Source organism: Notolepis coatsorum (genome assembly GCF_963971535.1).
Source record: "Notolepis coatsorum genome assembly, chromosome: 4".
Lineage (NCBI taxonomy): Eukaryota > Metazoa > Chordata > Actinopteri > Aulopiformes > Paralepididae > Notolepis > Notolepis coatsorum.
Genome location: NC_140168.1, coordinates 174058223 through 174077654, shown reverse-complemented (window position 1 = coordinate 174077654; position 19432 = coordinate 174058223). Strand labels below are relative to the sequence as shown.

General features: G+C 47.0%; 1 protein-coding gene across 2 annotated transcripts in view; it reads left to right on the top strand.

Annotated features, from left to right (window-relative positions):
• Positions 1 to 19432, top strand: part of ndrg2 (NDRG family member 2) — a 138918-nt gene that overhangs the window by 98454 nt on the left and 21032 nt on the right. For both annotated transcript variants that reach the window (XM_084312999.1, XM_084313000.1), the window contains exons 2-4: positions 13007 to 13099; positions 17098 to 17139; positions 19061 to 19166. In XM_084312999.1, the coding sequence (XP_084169125.1) occupies positions 13025 to 13099; positions 17098 to 17139; positions 19061 to 19166 (223 nt within the window). In that variant the 5' untranslated portion in view covers positions 13007 to 13024. The remainder of the gene's footprint in view (positions 1 to 13006; positions 13100 to 17097; positions 17140 to 19060; positions 19167 to 19432) is intronic.

Genomic DNA, 19432 nt, shown 5'->3' with positions numbered 1-19432 from the left:
CGGTGTTGCACATGACCTGACCGACTCTGTGGAGGTAGAGGGGCCTGTGGTCTCGTTACTTACAGACTCTTTTGACTCTGTGTTGGCTGTGACAGATGGGTTAGGTCAGGTTAGCCCAGTAGCCAGTCCTGCAGGGGCCACTGCTCAATGTACACCTGACACACAGGCACAGCACACAGAAGTTTCTCACTCACCTGACATAGTTGTCATAGCTCACACAGATTCAGAGGCTTCTCACTCACCTGACATAGCTGTCACAGCTCACACTGATTCAGATGTAGGGGCTTCGCACGCACCTGACATGGGTGTTGCGGTTCCCACTGATTTACACTCTCACGTAGGGAGTGATGGTCGGGTTAGGACACGTACAGGGAGAGTAGTGAGATCAGTGAACAGGTTGATAGAATCTATGGTTCAGATGCCATTTCTGAGAGGGGTGACGGGTTGAGTTGTGGTGGAGGTTAGGGTTCACCAAAGCCAGTTTTTTTCTTTTGTATTGCTGGGTTGAGTAGGTGTCTATCAGACAGCTTTGAGGGCCATGAGTTGTGTGGCGTATCAGGCGTCATATTGATCTAAGGGAATTTTGAGATCTGATCAATTTTTTTATTCTCTGAACCTCTTTTGGGGGTGACTTTTGAGTCGAATGGGGGACTAGGTCCTTTTTCTCTGGTGCCAGGTCTAGGTTAGTGGTAGACTACCTATTTTTTTTTCTCTTTTTATTTCTCTCTTGCTCTGCTGACACAGGATGTTGGTGAAATTTCAGGAGGGGTGAATGTAACAAGTGTCAATTGAACATTGTTTATTATTACTATTAAGGTTTGAAATGTCACCAAATCCTGTTTACAAATGTCTACACGTGTTAGAAGCAACCTTCCGGTTTGGGTTCAGTCTGAAACCAGCATTCCATGTGAGAGACGTGACTGAGAACACATTGTGTGACGCTGTTTCCTTTTGTGGTATTGACCAACCGTTTCATGCAGGTGGCCTCCATTGCAGACCATCAAATAAATGATTGAACAGTGTCCACGTGTGCCGACTCGTCCCTAAGCATCACACCCAGAACACAACGCAGCAGGAGATACGGATAGCACGTCCGTTACACTGGTATACAGTGGTACACAATGTAGCAGGTGCTGGTATACTGTGGTACACAATGTAGCAGGTGCTGGTATACTGTGGTACACAATGTAGCAGGTGCTGGTATACTGTGGTACACAATGTAGCAGGTGCTGGTATACTGTGGTACACAATGTAGCAGTTACATCACGGCCACCGCAGAGTAGGCTGAATACCGCGTCACCGCTGTTTTTTATAATAATAATAATAAATTACCCTCCTCTCGTTGGGCTTGCGGCTCTGCAGATATACCCTACTCCTCCATCGAGGTTCCAAGCGACCCTATTGGGTACCAGAAAAGTCACGTGAAACTTGCAGACCACTGATTGGTCAGAAGAGAGACGCGTCACACGTTTTTTACGTCCTGAATGTCAGCTCATCACAATACGGCTAATAACGTTAGCTTTAGCTCCCCGCCGGAGTGGACTACCATCGCTCTTCAGGAGTACTAAACGAGACATAATGATTTTACTGTCTGCAACGAATGTTATAATAAAAGCCCTTCGTTCTATACACTTGTCTGATTGAAAACTTTATTAACAGACCGCAGAATGGGACAACTCAGCACGCTCTGAGCAAAGAAAGGAACTGAGATATGAATAGAGTATTGCTTGCCTTGATATGGTCCGGTAAATACGCTGATGTTATTGAACGTATAACTATATAATGTTAATGCAACCAAACGAATGCCTTTATTATAAAGTAGTAACTTTATAGTAATAATAATAAGAAAGGGTCGGCACCGAGCGACACCGAGTGAACTGCGCACGACCAGAGGGGAAACTTCGAATCCGTGTTTCACTTTCAATAACTAATGCGTGCTTGCCGAATCCCAAACAATATTCATGCTGCAAAGTCATCCTCTAAAGCAGGGGTGTCAAACTCATTTTCACAGAGGGCCACATCAGCATTATGGTTGCCCTCAAAGGGCCAAAGACCGTATAAATGTTAATGTAATGTAAAATAAATTTAGCTACACATTTACATATTGTTAAACATGGTGTTTCTGTATTTATTACTTATTCAAGTTATACATATTGCATATTCATTTGCATAAATGTAAAAATATATGTTAGCTTATGTTATTTTAACAAATAATTTGAGTTTATCAGAACCCCATATTACTCCATCAATCAATGATCAAACCATTCAAGTAAATAACAAAGAAGAATATCATCAAATACAAGCTATGACATTAAGTTTGTTCAAAACCTTTTTGTCACAGTCAAGAGGGGCAGAACTAACAACTGTGAGCTGCAAAGAACACGTGGGACAGATGTAGCAGATGTTACAAAAACAAATGGCTGCACACAACCTTGCAGAGGCCATACAGTACATCCAACTAATGGAAGATAGTTTAATTAACTTTAATTAACAGATTGCAGAATGGGTACAGTACAGTACAGCTCAATACACACAATTGTTAAGGGGATGCAGACCAGAGAAAGACTTTCGACTTGTTTACATCAGGGTCCCCCATTTTCAATTCGTAATGAAATTGCTATTATGTGTCTGCATGAACACACAACTGTAACTGTACTCAAAAATAACAAAATAAGGGTTGTCTCAGTTCACAACTATATTGGTCAAGTTTTGGGTGGGACTTGTTTGCGTCCCTACAGCTTCTTATTCAATTGAGCGAGATGCTCGGGTATGTCACACAGCCAGTTTGCATCTGACAGTTCAGACAATATTTCTTCAACCCTTTGTTACCTATTCCGCCTGCATCTTTTTTGTATTTTGGGCTGTAAAATTGTCAAAGAATGTCTGAGGAGTAAGTGCTTTTGGCTTTTTTCCTTTGTTACCTCAGATGTTCAACATACATGTATGTGTAAGAATGTGTAATAACTAAGGCTGTCAAAGTTAAAGCTTTATTAACGCATTAACCCACAATTATTTTAACACTGCTATTCTTTAACCCAATATTAATGAAATTTTTTTTTTTTTTTTTTTTTACCTGAGCTCTTGGGGGGCCACATCAAATGACGTGGCGGGCCGGATTTGGCCCGCGGGCCGTGAGTTTGACACCTATGCTCTAAAGATAGACATTTAGACTAGAGGCAGGCTATATGCTATAAAGAGTAGACTACTACTATTCAAACTTTTTATTTTTAATTTTTTGTGTGCGTGCGGTAATAACCGCGGCGGTAGGAAATATTTTGCAAATGTGTGCGGTAAGGAAAACATCAATACCGCGGCAGCTCTAGGTACTGGTATACTGTGGCACACAATGTAGCAGGTGCTGGTATACAGTGGTACACAATGTAGCAGGTACTGGTATACTGTGGTACACAATGTAGCAGGTGCTGGTATACAGTGGTACACAATGTAGCAGGTGCTGGTATACAGTGGTACACAATGTAGCAGGTGCTGGTATACTGTGGCACAATGTAGCAGGTGCTGGTATACAGTGGCACACAATGTAGCAGGTACTGGTATACAGGAACGGCAGATTTCTTGAGAAAAAAGTGTTTTGGTGCAGGATGTCTTCTTTTCTTTGGCTAGCAGTAACGTTAGTAAAAAATAATGATCACTGCAGACCTGATGATGGTTCTCCAGGTGCAGAGAGTGTTTAGGTCCATGTAGCACAACTAACACAGTTAGCTAACAGTTAGTTGGCACAATTTGGATGGAAATGCACAAACATGAACCGCTGTTTTAATCTTTTAGATAACGCTAAGCTAACTGTATTATTCCAATGCAACAAACGTTTCTCAGTGATCCCTATTAGCTACACAGTCTCCCGCATCTATCTTGCATTAGTACAGTATAGAGTGTAGAAGTATCATGTGTATATCTTGTATTATGGGGGAGGCCGGGTGGGGGAGGGTAGCGAAGAGTCAGTGTAGCAACACGCTGCAAGCGTCTACAAAGTAGGACACGTACAGTGAATTCATCTGCACCATAACTACAGTTCCGTTCAATCCCTGTTCCTCTTTTTCAGTCTCTCCATCCCTCCATCCGTTATTCTGCCTCATCGTGTTCCTCACATCTCCGTTTCTCACCCGCTGTTCACTCTGTTCCTTCATTTGTTTCCACTGTATCTGCGCTTCTGTCTATCTGTCTCTCTAATGCCATGTGGTATTGTAGGGCTCGGGGGTATACTGAATATGGAGGTATACTTTTATGAATCCATGCAAGAATATGGATTTTTACTAAACTATAAAAAAATATATATATATTTGTAACTGAGGGGTACAATTCCCTGACTGTATTGATAAGTATGGTATCATTAAACCACTACCGCTTTATGTACTTTAATTACTGGCCATACAGTACACGATATATGAATATGATGAACACTTCCCACAATGAAATCGGTTCCACACAAAGGTATAATCAAGTATTTAATGGAGCAAAGGGTACATAATATACTTTACATTATTCTTTGAATGCACTTGTAAGGCAAAGGAATGTGCGTAGGCAAATCAACAATGAATGTCCATTCTCTGGTTACGCAGGAGGTAATTATACAACCTGAATCTTAGGGAATTATATCTATGGTACACTAGTAATATAGCGGGAGATACTGGAAGGGTCCCCCTGGTTGTAAGCCAGCAGGGGTAGAAGATCTGTCGGTAGTAGAACGTCTGGTCAACGATGACTAAGGAGACTCCAGGTACAGGAGCCGGTGCAATAGCCTCTTGATCCACAGACGAATACAGCTGTTCTCCGTAGACTGTAGCTCCACAGTGAAGAAAGCTAGTCGGCCTCAGGCTCTCTGAGGCGCCGACTCGACTTGACTCCTCGCGGGGTAAATCCAACACGTGCAGGCGTCGGCGATTATCCGCTCCATAAATCACAGGACCAAAGCAAATATATTCCAGCCGCAAAGGGCTATGTAGTCGTCGGGTAGATTAATCCAGTGTACATGTCCATACGGTTCTCGTCTAGGTCTCCTCGGGTGAAAGCGCCATGTGGTCAGCCCAGCCTGGATAAGAACTCTAGCTAATACGAGGAAGCGTTGGAGATGCTGGTCACTGTAGAACTTTAACCGCACGATACACTATACACAAATAGACTATTATTGACTTAATAGAAATATGTCGCACTCGACGGTATAGCGCCAAACTCTGACAATTCAGTTATTAATTCGCACGCGGTCTCAATGCTCTATTCTGAGGCCAAACAGGCCATACTTCACCGCACGTTGTATCGTGGGTGAGGCTTCAACTTATTGGGTAACATACTAAGGGGCTAAGGGGCTTCTGTATTCACCTGCGCCGTATTTATACGCACGGTGAACAAACTAGTTCCAATCTCATTTCTGTCGCGTATCCCTGGGCAAGGCCGGGCATGTCCAGACACGTCTTGACGGTGACTTTGAACCTGACTCCGGAGGCCGGTCCCTGGCGCCGGTGGACCGCTGTCCAATAGGAGAATGAAATATTATGGTCTGGGCTAAAGGGATATTCCGTGTATATGTACAAGGAATATACAAGGGATATCAAACAATATACAAATACTATGCAATATATATCAATAAATAAATATATATATTCGGTTTAATCTGATCCTTTGTAACAGCCGCCCCCTAATTAGTCCCACCTAATTAGCTAAGCAGAGACAGATTAACCGCACTGTCCACTACTCAATGTCTGTTGTGAGGGGTCGGTCAGTTCACAAAGTCATGGGGTCATGGTCGTCATCGATGGTATCGGGGAGCCTTGGCAGTTCTATTAGCCTCGCCACGGGTCGGGTGTAGATCCGCCCTTGGACGAGCACTTCGGCTGCTCGGACCTTTCCGTCGGCACCGGTGATCACTTTGCTTACGCGGCCAGCCGGCCACATAGCTCGGGGTAGTGACTGGTCGATAATCATGACGACTGTTCCTTCTGTTAAATTGTCTCTCTCTTTCACCCATTTCTGGCGGGTCTGTAGAGACGGTAGATAGTGGAGTAGGAAGCTGTTCCAAAACTTGTCAGCCAATACTTGACTGTACCTCCACATTCTTCGGCCGTTCGCTTCTTCAGGCCTGTACATTGTCTGTGGTAGCGCGGGGTCCAGCCGCCCCATCAAGAGTGTGTTGGGGGTGACTGGGTCGACATCTGCTACATCACTTGAGACGTAACCGAGGGGCTTTGAGTTCAATACTCCCTCGATCTCCGTGAGGACTGTCATTAAGACTTCTTCCGCCATGGTCTGGGCCCCAAGCACGGCGTACAGGGCTGTCTTTATTGAACGTACTTCTCGTTCCCAAGTTCCACCGAAGTGAGGTGCGTTCGGGGGATTAAACTGGAAGTCAATCTGGTATGGAGCGAGGTGGGTCTTAAGTTCTGGGCCCATAGCTTGGAAGCTCTCTCTCAGCTCTCTTTCTCCGCCTTTGAAGTTTGTCCCGTGATCAGACAACAATATAGACGGTTTACCTTTCCGCGATGTGAATCTTCGGAAGGCCATAAGGAATGAGTCTGTGCTCATGGTTGGAAGGAGTTCTATATGCATCGCTCGGGTGGTCATGCATTTGAATACAATACCCCACCGCTTCTCTGTCCCTCTTCCTTTCTTTATATACAGCGGGCCGAAACAGTCCATACCGGTGGAGTGAAAAGGCTTGTCGCCGAGTCGGAGGCGACAGGGAGGTAGGTCAGCCATCCGGGGTATACTGGGCTGCGCTCGCCACTTACGACAGTCTAGACAGGTTCGCTGGAAGCGCCGCACTGCTTCTCTCCCTTGCAGTATCCAATAACGACGTCTGATCTCCGCGAAGACTCTCTCTGCCCCGGCGTGATGCACATCCTCGTCGTATTTCTTTATGATCAGCTCTGTGACCTTGTGTCGGCTGTTTAAGACTATCGGGTACTTGACGTCATCCGGTAAGTCTGGAGCTCTCCGCAGACGACCACCCACTCTGATGAGACCATGGGCGTCGCTCTCGGGGGCTAGGTGGAGCAGTCTGCTGTCTGATGGGACGGGCTTTGCTCCCTGTAGACAGTCTAGCTCATCGTGGAACGAGTCTCTCTGGGCTCGTTGTAGTAGAAGAAGTTCTGCTTCTTCGTAGTCAGCTGCAGTAATGTCAGTAGTGAGCTGAACCTCTGGGTGGTGCCACAGGAATGTCTTTAGCTGCGCACTCTCTAGGGTGAGGCAATCGTCTATGTCGGGGTCTGTGGAGACGAGTGTGTTCAATCCACAGAACATAGATTTCTTGTTTTCTGCCTCCTCTTTACTTGCTTCCCGTGGGGTGGGTGTAGGCCACTCTTCTTCCGGGAGCTTGAGGAACTCTGGCCCGTCACTGTATAGGTTGTGACGGGTGAGGTCATCCAGGGACATTCCCCGGGTGATGACGTCAGCTGGGTTGTGTTTTGTGTCCACATACCTCCAGCTTGCTACTTCTGTTAAATCTTGAATCTCTGTGACTCTGACTCCCACGAAGACCTTGTATCTGCACGAATCAGACCGGATCCATGTGAGTACTGTCGTGGAGTCTGACCACAAGATTGTTCTTTGCACCGGAATGGTGAGTTCACGTTGGATTAACGTGGCGAGTTGCGCTCCTGCTAGGGCTGCGCAGAGCTCTAGACGCGGGATAGATTGTTGCTTTCGTGGGGCTATTCTTGAGCGGGCCAGGATGAAAGCAGTATGTATTTCTCCTCCCTCCTCTCGGGCACGCAAGTAGGCCACCGAACCGTAGGCTACTTCGGAGGCGTCGCTGAAGACGTGCAGGTCCATCTGGCACGTCTCCGGCCTCACTGTGGGTGGGAAGTAGCTGCGGCGTATGTTGACACCTGGGAGTGAGCTGAGTTCCGTCTCCCACTCTCTCCACGTGGATGCAAGGTGTTCGGGTATGGGGTCGTCCCAGCCCTGGTCCTTGTCCCATAACGCTCTTACAATCATCTTTGCCCTGGTGGTGTAAGGTAGAATACATCCCAACGGGTCATATTGTCTGGCGAGTGTTCTGTATACACTCCGTCTGGTGGTCGGTAGTGCAGTCGACCTTCCCTGCTCCTTGGTCAGGGGTGTGTGTTTATAATGGAGCGAGTCTGTTTTGAAGCGCCAGACTAGTCCTAGTGTCATTTCTTGGGCTTCTCCTGGGATGGTCGCCATCCAGGTCTCGCTGCTTGCTGCCTTGTCCTCGGGGGAGAGGCTGCGCAATACTTGCGGGTCGCTGCTGGCCCACTGCCTGAGATCAAAGCCGCCTTTGATCAGGGAGGCGCGGAGCTTGAGTAGAAGGGCCTCGGCTTCTTCTGGCGTCGAGACGCTTTGCAGACAGTTGTCCACGTAGAAACTATTTCCCACACTTCGTCGGACCTCTTCATCAGCTGCTGGGTCCTCTGCGACGTGTTTTTGCAGTGCAAACGTAGCACAGCATGGGCTGCATGTGGTTCCGAAAGGGAGGACTTCCCATTGATAGATGGCTGGTTGCTCATCCCCGATCCTCTCTCTCCATAGGAACCGCAGCAGGGGCTTGTCCTCCTCCACTAGTCTCACCTGCAGGAACATCCCTTTGATGTCGCCGCTGATGGCCACCTTGTCCTGGCGGAAACGTAGTAACACGCCTAGTAGGGAGGGGCCGAGTGTTGGGCCGGGCAAGAGCTCTTTATTCAGATTTTGTGATCCGATCTGGTAGCTGCAGTTGAACACAATACGATCCTTGCCGTTGTGGTGGACTTTGTGGTGCGGCACGTACCATGATTCGGTCGTCTGATCGGCCTCTTTAATGTCAATTCTCTTTATGTGTCCCGCTGTGATTAGCTTGTTAATCTCAGCGCGGTACACAGTCTCTTGAGCGGGGTCTCTGGCTAGGCGCCGCTCTGTGTTCAATAGATACCGCTCCGTCGCTTCTTTTGGGGCGTGGAAGGTAGGCATACCCTCTCGCCTCAGGAGTGGAGTTGCGTATCTCATCACTCCGTTGACTTTGACTCTCTTTGTCCCTTGCTCGAGGAGGGCTATAGCGTAAATGTCTTCCTTGGAACGAATGTCTTTCTTTTCGTTCTTAAAGGGCATTGTCTCTAGTGTCCATAGCCTCTCGACATGCTGTAGGAGGGTGGTGTCTTCTTCTGTCACTCTGGAGTGGAGGCAGCTAGTGGCTGCTGTTCGGTTAAGAGACTTAGCGAGGGGGCCTTGTAATGTCCATCCTAGGCGGGTCTCGACTGCTGCAGGACAGCCTCTGGGCCCTGTGTGGACCCGGTCTATCGGGACTATGAGGTCTGCATGGTCGGAGCCTATCAGCAGGGTCGGGGTGGCACCGTCTATGAGCGGGATAGGTAGTTGACGCAGGTGCACATATTTATCCATCAGCTTGGCGATGGGGTAGGTGTACTGCGACAGGCCTATTTCTTGGCTGGTGAAAGCATTAGTAATCCTATACCGTCTCTCTGGCTGCCCGCTTGCTGCGATAGTGAAGGAGACATTCTCGCCCTTTATCGTCTTTAGATCTCTTCTTATTGTCCGAATCGTCATCTGGTTTTCGCTCCCCTGCAGCCCCAGCTGGGCCGCAGCGGACGCGAGGAGAAGGGTCTTCTCTGACCCGTCGTCAAGGACGGCGTAAGTGTCCATGACCTTGTCTTGGTAACTTAAGAGCACTCGGGCGCCCCCGCTGCTGGCGGGGTCAATGTACATAACACTTGCCTTTGTGCTGCTTGAGGGTGCAGGCTTTCTTCTGTTACTGTCGTGTAGGACATCTAGGTGGGCTCCGTCACACCGACTACACCTCTTCTTTAAGCGGCAATCGGCTGCCATGTGACTGCGCGCACATCGGTAACCGCGTCGGTTGGACTTTATCCATTGACTCACCTCGTCGGCGGTCATCTTCTTGAACGTGTCACATTGTGACAACCAGTGTTCCTTTTCGCAGTACGGGCACACCATCTTCCACTTCTCTTTCATCGAGGGGGTACTGTGGTTCTTGCTGCTCGGTACTGATTCTGATTGGTGCATGACGGTCACCAATCTTCGGCCATCGTTTGCTCTCCTAGGTCCCTCTCTGGAGCTTGGGGTGCTCTGCATGAACGTATCCAACCGTAGGCTGTTGACTTCTCTCGCCAGGAAGTCGGCTAGGTCTAGGAGGGATGGCTCGGGACCGTTAGGATCACGGTGGTCTCTTTGCCGCCTGAAGCGCTCTTGTCGGGCGGGCGGAAGCTTCTCTAAAATCCTCTCGACATTAGAGTTTGCGTACAGTTCGTGCATACCCTTTTCTCTTTGCGCCCCCAGCATCCCTACCAGGGATTGTACCTTGATAGACAGGTCATCTAGTGAGCGATTGTCTGTGGCTGGGGGTAGGCGGTCAATATGCCTTATCTCTTGTATTACGTAGTCCCATATGCGTCCATATCTTTGGTCGAGTGCTGCTAGAGCCGCTGTGTATGGGGTAGTAGAGGTGGCATAGGCCAGCGCTATATTGTGCGCTCGGGGCACCTTGAGGTGCTTCAGTAGGATAGCATACTTGTACGGTTCGTCAGCTACATCGGACATCATTGTCTCTAAGCACATTCGTAGCTCCGTGTACTGTGCTCTGTTCTCGTGGGTGAAGTCCGGAAACGTCGGTGTGCCAATGTATGATGCCATGGATGGCTGGCACATCGGTGAGCGTTGGAAGAGAGGCCTCCTAGGCGAGTCTCCTCTTACGCCTCTTGGTGGGCTGGTACCTGCTGGGTACCATGGCCCGCGTATCCAGGTGCTATTCCTCGGGGCTGGTCGTGCGTCAAGCTCACCCGTGAATTGAGTCGGGGGTCTGTAGCGCAGAGCCGCGGGGGTAGAGCCTGGGCTGTACTGGACCTCCTGGTCCTGTGGAGTTCTGTGCTGCTGTCGGGCTTGACTCTCCTCCTCTCCCTCTTCTTCTTGCTCTGGCAGGTCCTCTAGATCCTGTAGTCGTCTATTTAGCCTCTCCGCGGTGTAGACCGTTTCTTCCTTGTAGCTGGTCCTCGCGTGGACCGGTCGGGGAAGGAGTTCGGAGGGGGGTATAGGCTCTCTCTGGTGGTCAGGCTCAGGGTCGCTTGATCGGGTAGGGGAGGGTGCCCTTGACCCGTGTCTTGACGAGGCCCTGGAACCCCGTGCGGAGGGAGGGGGTGTTGCCCTGGCAATCAGCTGCTCCATTATCTGCGCTTGTAATCGGTCGCGCTCGGCTTCGCGCTTGGTGAGAGCGAGGTCGCGCTCCGCTTCTCTTTGGGCACCGGCAGCGGCGCGCTGGGCTTCGGCGGCGGCGCGCTCTACTTCTCTTTGGGCACCGGCAGCGGCGCGCTGGGCTTCGGCGGCGGCGCGCTCTGCTTCGGCCCGGTCTCTTACCATATTCTCTTCCGCCTGAAGGCGTCTAATCTCTAGACGTATACGATCTTCGTCGCTCCGTTGCTGCGCTTGAAGGCGTTCTCTTTCCATGGAAGAATGTTCGCGCTCACTAAGCGTCTGTGCTTGGAGTCGATCGCGCTCTGTTGAGGCTGCTAGGCTGGCGAGGAATGCCTGTGCCAGCATCTTGTCCGCCTCGCTGGGGGAAGACGCTGGTTGAGGTGATCCGCTCCTGGCAGTACTCGTTGGAGATCTGTTCTCCTGTGGCGAGTCCTGGAGATCGATCTCCGGGGTGCTCTCCTCTTCTTGTGGCGGGTAGAGTTCCATCCCTGGAGAGCTGTCTTTATCCTGGAGCTCTCCGGGGACTACTTCTTCGGTCTTGGCGGGGGGTAAAGTCGTGTCAGGTCCCTCCTGGTCCCTACCGTGAGCTTGGTCAGTTACGTTAGAACCCACTAGGGCCTCTATTGGCGGGGTAGCCTGGGCGATAGGGTCGGACATAATTTTACTATCTACTTTTTCCGCGTTTACCGTCTGTAGAAGGCTAGGTAGTATATTGGCAACGTAATCCTCTAAGTGCTGAGGTGTCTGCCATCTACGCTGCGGGCGATCTACTTTAGGAGAACCGTTTTGTGGAGTGTTCATCATAGGCCATGTCAATATTAATACCACTATATTAATATTACACTAGTTACCCTCCGGCTCGAAGGACCAATTGTAACTGAGGGGTACAATTCCCTGACTGTATTGATAAGTATGGTATCATTAAACCACTACCGCTTTATGTACTTTAATTACTGGCCATACAGTACACGATATATGAATATGATGAACACTTCCCACAATGAAATCGGTTCCACACAAAGGTATAATCAAGTATTTAATGGAGCAAAGGGTACAAAATATACTTTACATTATTCTTTGAATGCACTTGTAAGGCAAAGGAATGTGCGTAGGCAAATCAACAATGAATGTCCATTCTCTGGTTACGCAGGAGGTAATTATACAACCTGAATCTTAGGGAATTATATCTATGGTACACTAGTAATATAGCGGGAGATACTGGAAGGGTCCCCCTGGTTGTAAGCCAGCAGGGGTAGAAGATCTGTCGGTAGTAGAACGTCTGGTCAACGATGACTAAGGAGACTCCAGGTACAGGAGCCGGTGCAATAGCCTCTTGATCCACAGACGAATACAGCTGTTCTCCGTAGACTGTAGCTCCACAGTGAAGAAAGCTAGTCGGCCTCAGGCTCTCTGAGGCGCCGACTCGACTTGACTCCTCGCGGGGTAAATCCAACACGTGCAGGCGTCGGCGATTATCCGCTCCATAAATCACAGGACCAAAGCAAATATATTCCAGCCGCAAAGGGCTATGTAGTCGTCGGGTAGATTAATCCAGTGTACATGTCCATACGGTTCTCGTCTAGGTCTCCTCGGGTGAAAGCGCCATGTGGTCAGCCCAGCCTGGATAAGAATAGATAGAAAGTCTATTTGAACTCTGTTGCCTATACTCTGTATGATAGCAATGTACAGTAGCACTGTATCCTCCATATATACATGTATTTATAGATGTGTGTGTGTGTGTGTGTGTGTGTGTGTGTGTGTGTGTGTGTGTGTGTGTGTGTGTGTGTGTGTGTGTGAACAGATGTTAATGTGTCTGTCTCCTGGTCCCTCGCAGGACGTGACCGCTGACACCATGGCGACTGAGATGCAGGATGTCTCCATCACAGAGGACAAGCCTTTACTCACAGGTCAGCCTGATGCTGCCAAGGTAAGACGCCATGCACACGTGTGTGCGTTAAACAGACAGGCACACACGTGTGTACATAAACAGACAGGCACGCATGCGTGTACGTAAACAGACAGACACACACACGTGTACGTAAACAGACAGACACGCACACATGTGCGTAAACAGACAGACACACGAGTGTGCTAAACAGACGGACACACACACGTGTACGTAAACAGACACACGCACACATGTGCGTAGACAGACACACACGCGTGTACGTAAACAGACAGACACACACACATGTGCATAAACAGACAGACACGCACACGTGTATGTAAACAGACAGACACACACGTGTGCATAAACAGACAGACACACACATTATGTAAACAGACAGACACACGCATGTACGTAAACAGACCGACACACACATGTATGTAAACAGACAGACACACACACGTGTACGTAAACAGACAGACACACACGTGTACGTAAACAGACAGACACACACATGTATGTAAACAGACAGACACACACAGGGCGACAGTGGCTCAGGAGGTAGAGCAGTCGTCTAGTAATCCGGAGGTTCCCAGTTCGATTCCCTCTCCTCCCGTGCAGCGTGTCGAAGTGTCCTTGAGCAAGACACTTAACACATTGACCGCCAGCAGCAGGGGGCGCTGATCCCCCTTCAGCGCCAGGTCTTTATTCAATGGATATAGTTTTAGACTGCGACATTTGCGAGTGCTTAAAATATATCTTATATTATAGCTATGGGTCTAATACACCTGTCGATCGTCAGTGAGTTGCTTCCAGTCAACATGCACAAAACAGATTGTTTTTTCATCCGTACATTTCCGTTTTATACCGTTTTGAATACGAGTATGGTTTGGGTGATTCTGAGTAATTCCAGGAAAAGACAAGGAAAAGGCATTTTAGTGTAATCCAGTCATCACGTTGTAATTTTTCTGCTGATTATCTAATCATCCTGAAATCAACGCTAGATTATCATTATTATATCTCCTCGTGCATACATGAAATGGCCATCGTAGCGCGGCGCCCCCAGATCGGCTCATAAAACACACCAGCCCATTTCCAATGGAATGCAAAAGCTCCGCAAGGCAGTAGAGGGCGGTGTTGACCGTCTGCCAGCTCAGACAGGGTCTGAAGGGTCTACAGAGGCTGCAGCCATGAATTATAATAATAATAATAATAACTTTATTTGTATAGCACTTTTCATACAGAGGTTGCAGTTCAAAGTGCTTCACAACAGTAAAAAATACAGGCATGAGCGAGCATAGCAAGGTATGGTAAATCACAGTGTTTCACATTAGGATCTAGCATCCTAATAGGCTCTCTATTCAGTAATACAAATAATAAAATAGTTTAAAATGATTAAGTTTAAAAATAGTCTAAAAATTATTAAATTGAACGGACATATAACAGTAAAAAATACAGGCATAAGCGAGCATAAAAATTTTAAATGTAAATAGCAATGTTACAGTATAATATTGTTCAATCAGATGAAAATGGCCCAGTTAGGAGAATCAACCTTGGCTAGGCGGTGAGGTTCACGAAGTACCTAACTGGAATGGTAAACAACTTTGCTAGATTTAGGTCAAAAGTCATCTTCTCCTCACAGAACCGACATATGAATTTCATTGGAAGTGTATGAAAGTAGGTAGGGTAAGAATATAGCAAGGTATGGTAAATCACAGTGTTTCACATTAGGATCTAGCATCCCAATAGGCTCTCTGTTTACAGTTTGATTCAGTAATAAAAAAAATAGTCAAGAATTATAAAATAGAACGGACATACAACAGGGTATTTAACATTCAACAGCACAGTGTTTCACATTAGGATCTAGTATCCCAATAGGCTCTCTGTTTACAGTTTGATTCAGTAATACAAATAATAAAAATAGTTTTAAATGATTCAGTTTAAAAATAGTCATCAGTAAGAAGTAAAAAGTGTGATAACCGACACATGAATTTGATAGGCAGTGTATAAAAGTAGGCAGGGTAAGAATAGTGCAGGTAAGTACAATTTGTGTCAGGATATCCCTGATGTTTCTATAATAATATTTCCCCTTGCCACTAGGTGGTAGCAGATATCTATCTTCAGATATTATGAATAGATATAGCGAATAAAAGAAATAACGATCCCAAAAACGAGTTAACTCGTTGGCGCTGAACGCATGGCGGGCAATAACGAGTATACTCGTTCTTGGCAAATATTGTGTTAACCCCTAATTGCTCCCGATATGCAGGTTGGCACCTTGCATGGTTGCCTCTGCCATCGGTGTGTGAATGTGTGAGTGAATGGGTAAAATGTGAGGAACAAATTGTAAAGCGCTTTGGATAAAAGCGCTATATAAAAATGCAGCCATTTACCATTTACACACATGTACGTAAACAGACAGACACACACACATGTACATAAACAGACAGACACATGCACACACGTGTACGTAAACAGACAGACACACACACGTGTAGAGAGAGAGAGAGAGATGTTGGCACTCTAATCTTAATTAATGGGTTCAAACCTCTATTTATTTTTATTTTTGCTTTTTTATTTATTTATTTTACACAAAAAATATATATCAGAATATCACAGTACTATGTTGTGTTTACAATCATTTGAAAGTCACGAAAGTCACGCATGAACACAGACACAACACAGTCTAGTCGAGATGAGGAGGGGTCACCGTCATACATTATCAGGAAATTAATCAATCATGCAAAAAAGAGAGAGAGAGACTCACTCACCTGTCTTATTTCATAATACAACGTTTCCGAATGGACGTTTGGATTAAACAGCTCTAGTGTATCTGTCAGTTTATGCTGATGTTCGTTTTAAAGGTGCTGTAGATGATGTTTTTATGTAGATGTTTTTTTTTATTTTGTTTTTTTTAAATAAAACATCCACAGAGCTTGTAGAAAGGTGCGGAATAAAAGTATTGCTTTTCCCCCACAAAGAAATATTGATTCATGAATTCAGCCAAATTCCGTATGTCGTTGTTTACATGTTGCATGTATCCCCTCCCTACTTCCCACATGGAATCCACCTGATTGGATGAATGACACGCTGGTGCTCTAATGTGACATCTAGCAGCTGAATGTTGTCTATGGCACCTTTAACTGTGTCTATATGAAAGCATGGATGTCATGGGGCCTGTGAGCATCGCAGACTTTTCAGGACAAAGACGAACCACTGCTGACCACACTGCTGACCACACTGCCGACCACACTGCTGACCACACTGCCCTATGCTTTTTCTTTAGTTGTTGTAGCTCTATTTTATTAAAAAAAAATCAAAAAATGTCATATGGCTGCTTTTGTACGTTATGTACAAAAGCAGCCATACGTTATGTACGTTATGTACCTTAGTTGCTATTGAATGTACATAATGTGTTTTATTACATGTATATGTACATTCATATCAACTATTCGCCTGTTTTATTCTCTACCCATCTATCATCCATTGCAACACTATATTATCACCAACATCCAGTTTGGAGATCCCCTTTGAACATCTAAGGTTTCTCTCCTCCACGCCGCCTGTGGTGCTTTTTTCCTATTGCTAGGTTTGAGTGAGTCGTTCCTCCTCTTCATTGGGAAAAGTCTGGGAGTGTCTCATATTTCGATTTTATGTTTTTTTTTTGTTCTTGATGTATTGTGATGTTTCTTCTTGACTTGTTTAAGAAGACTTGTCCAGCCCATGGGGGCATTACCTTGTGACTTCAGGCTTTTACAGCCCAGGGGGGCATTACCTTGTGACTTCACTTTTACAGCCCAGGGGGGCATTACCTTGTGACTTCACTTTTACAGCCCAGGGGGGCATTACCTTGTGACTTCACTTTTACAGCCCAGGGGGGCATTACCTTGTGACTTCACTTTTACAGCCCAGGGGGGCATTACCTTGTGACTTCACTTTTACAGCCCAGGGGGGCATTACCTTGTGACTGCAGGCTTTACAAATAAATGTGATTTGATTTGCTGTTTTGTTAACGAGAGTCTGTCCTCTCCCGACAGGAGGCTGAGCTTGCAGCCAGAATACTCCTGGACCAGGGGCAGGTGAGACCATGTTCATGTACTTACATGTGTACTTTAATAGTTTAATGTACTTGTGTTTTGTGTGTCTGTCCGTCTGTTTCAGTTGGCCCCACGACAAGTAGTTAAGGTGTAAATAAACGTATGCGTTATATTTGGTCTGGTTCCAATACAGTTCTTAACCGACTGAAGAGGTTTGATTAAAGTGTTGTTTCATTCATGCATTATGAAATGTAATTAATCAAATATTTAGTCATGATTCTAAAGAGCCATGACACACAATAACACGTGCTTAAATACTTGGTTTGGAGTATTTGGAAGAAAACAAGATAGTAAATCACTCCACATGCACACACTCTTGTACACACTTTTTCTCACACAGTTCATACACACACAGTTCGGGCATCATAGCAGCATGAGGGAGGGGGAAGGGGGAGGGGAGGTACAGGTATATGCAGGGAAATAGTAGAAAGACTTAAATATAGGCAATACAATTTGATCTGAATATGAGAGGGAAACAAATTTAAAAGCTACACTCAGTAGTACTAATTGATATCTTATACCCCGTTTAATCACCTGTGCATTGTACTATTGTATTAGATTTGCACTCTGGTTGGATGCCAGACTTCTTCTCGTTGTACTGTACTTGTGCTGAATGATGACAATACATTTGAATTAGGCTTGGGCGGTATGACTGTATTACGGTATACCGGGGTATTTCGAAATACCGATGGTATTGAAAATCAATACCGTCTAAACAGAGTTTTGTTGTAGTGCACACACGCACCAGCAGAGGGCGAGACTAGTCCTCACTAGTGGGGCGAGGCATGCAGAGCTGGTTGTCTACACACAGGAGGAGGAGGAGGAGGAGGAGGAGGGGAACCCCGCTTCAGTGAGTGAAATTAAATGAGACACACTTACCGTTGCTGGTGCTGCGGGCTAACTGGCTATTCTGAGAGCTAACTGTAGTGTTGTGTATGATCACAACGGTGTTCACGCTTTACGGTAATGTTGCGACAACCGTAAAGCGTTGTGGTAACGAGAGTGTGTGTTGTTGTGTGTAGGATGCTGCGGGCGAACTGCTACCATTCTGAGAGCTTAACGTTAGCACTAGCATGCTGCGGGCGAACTGCTACCATCTGAGAGCTTAACGTTAGCACTAGCATGCTGCGGGCGAACTGCTACCATTCTGAGAGCTTAACGTTAGCACTAGATGCTGCGGGCTAACTGCTACCATTCTGAGAGCTTAACGTTAGCACTAGAGCTGCGGGCGAGCTGCTACCATTCTGAGAGCTTAACGTTAGCACTAGAGCTGCGGGCGAGCTGCTACCATTCTGAGAGCTTAACGTTAGCACTAGAGCTGCGGGCGAGCTGCTACCATTCTGAGAGCTTAACGTTAGCACTAGAGCTGCGGGCGAGCTGCTATCATTCTGAGAGCTTAACATTAGCACTAGATGCTGCGGGCTAACTGCTACCATTCTGAGAGCTTAACGTTAGCACTAGAGCTGCGGGCGAACTGCTACCATTCTGAGAGCTTAACGTTAGCACTAGAGCTGCGGGCGAACTGCTACCATTCTGAGAGCTTAACGTTAGCACTAGAGCTGCGGGCGAGCTGCTACCATTCTGAGAGCTTAACGTTAGCACTAGATGCTGCGGGCTAACTGCTACCATTCTGAGAGCTTAACGTTAGCACTAGATGCTGCGGGCGAACTGGCCATCTCCGTGATTTGTTTACTTGGCAACACGGGTTGCCACCCCCCCCCCCCCCCCCCCCGCTGATGATAATGAAAGTCATACCGTCATATACCGTATACCGGGGTATTAGGTAATCAAGGTATAACGGTATGAAAAAAGTCATACCGCCCAAGCCTAATTTGAATCTAATCTAATGTAATGTTGAGGCGAGTCACTGAGTCACAATGAGCACCGTCTCTGCCCCCTGCAGGAGCACAGCGTGGAGACCCCCCATGGCGTGCTGCACGTGACCATCCATGGCACGGCGAACACGCGCAGGCCTGCCATCCTGACCTTCCACGACGCGGGTCTGGACAGTCAGTACCACTCTCTCTCTCTGCTTTTCTCCACCAATTTGCCACTTTTTTAGAAATGTTTTAGATTTGTTCATCTTCCGCTTTCTCTCTGCTTCCTGTCGGCCTGCCTCTTTCTCACCCACTCTCTCTTGTGTCTCTCTTTCTCACTCACTCACTCACTCTTTTTGTCTCTCTCTTTCTCACTCACTCTCTTTTCTCTCTGCCTCTTTCTCACCCACTCACTCCTTTCTCTCTCTTTCTCACTCACTCTCTCTTTTCTCTCTGCC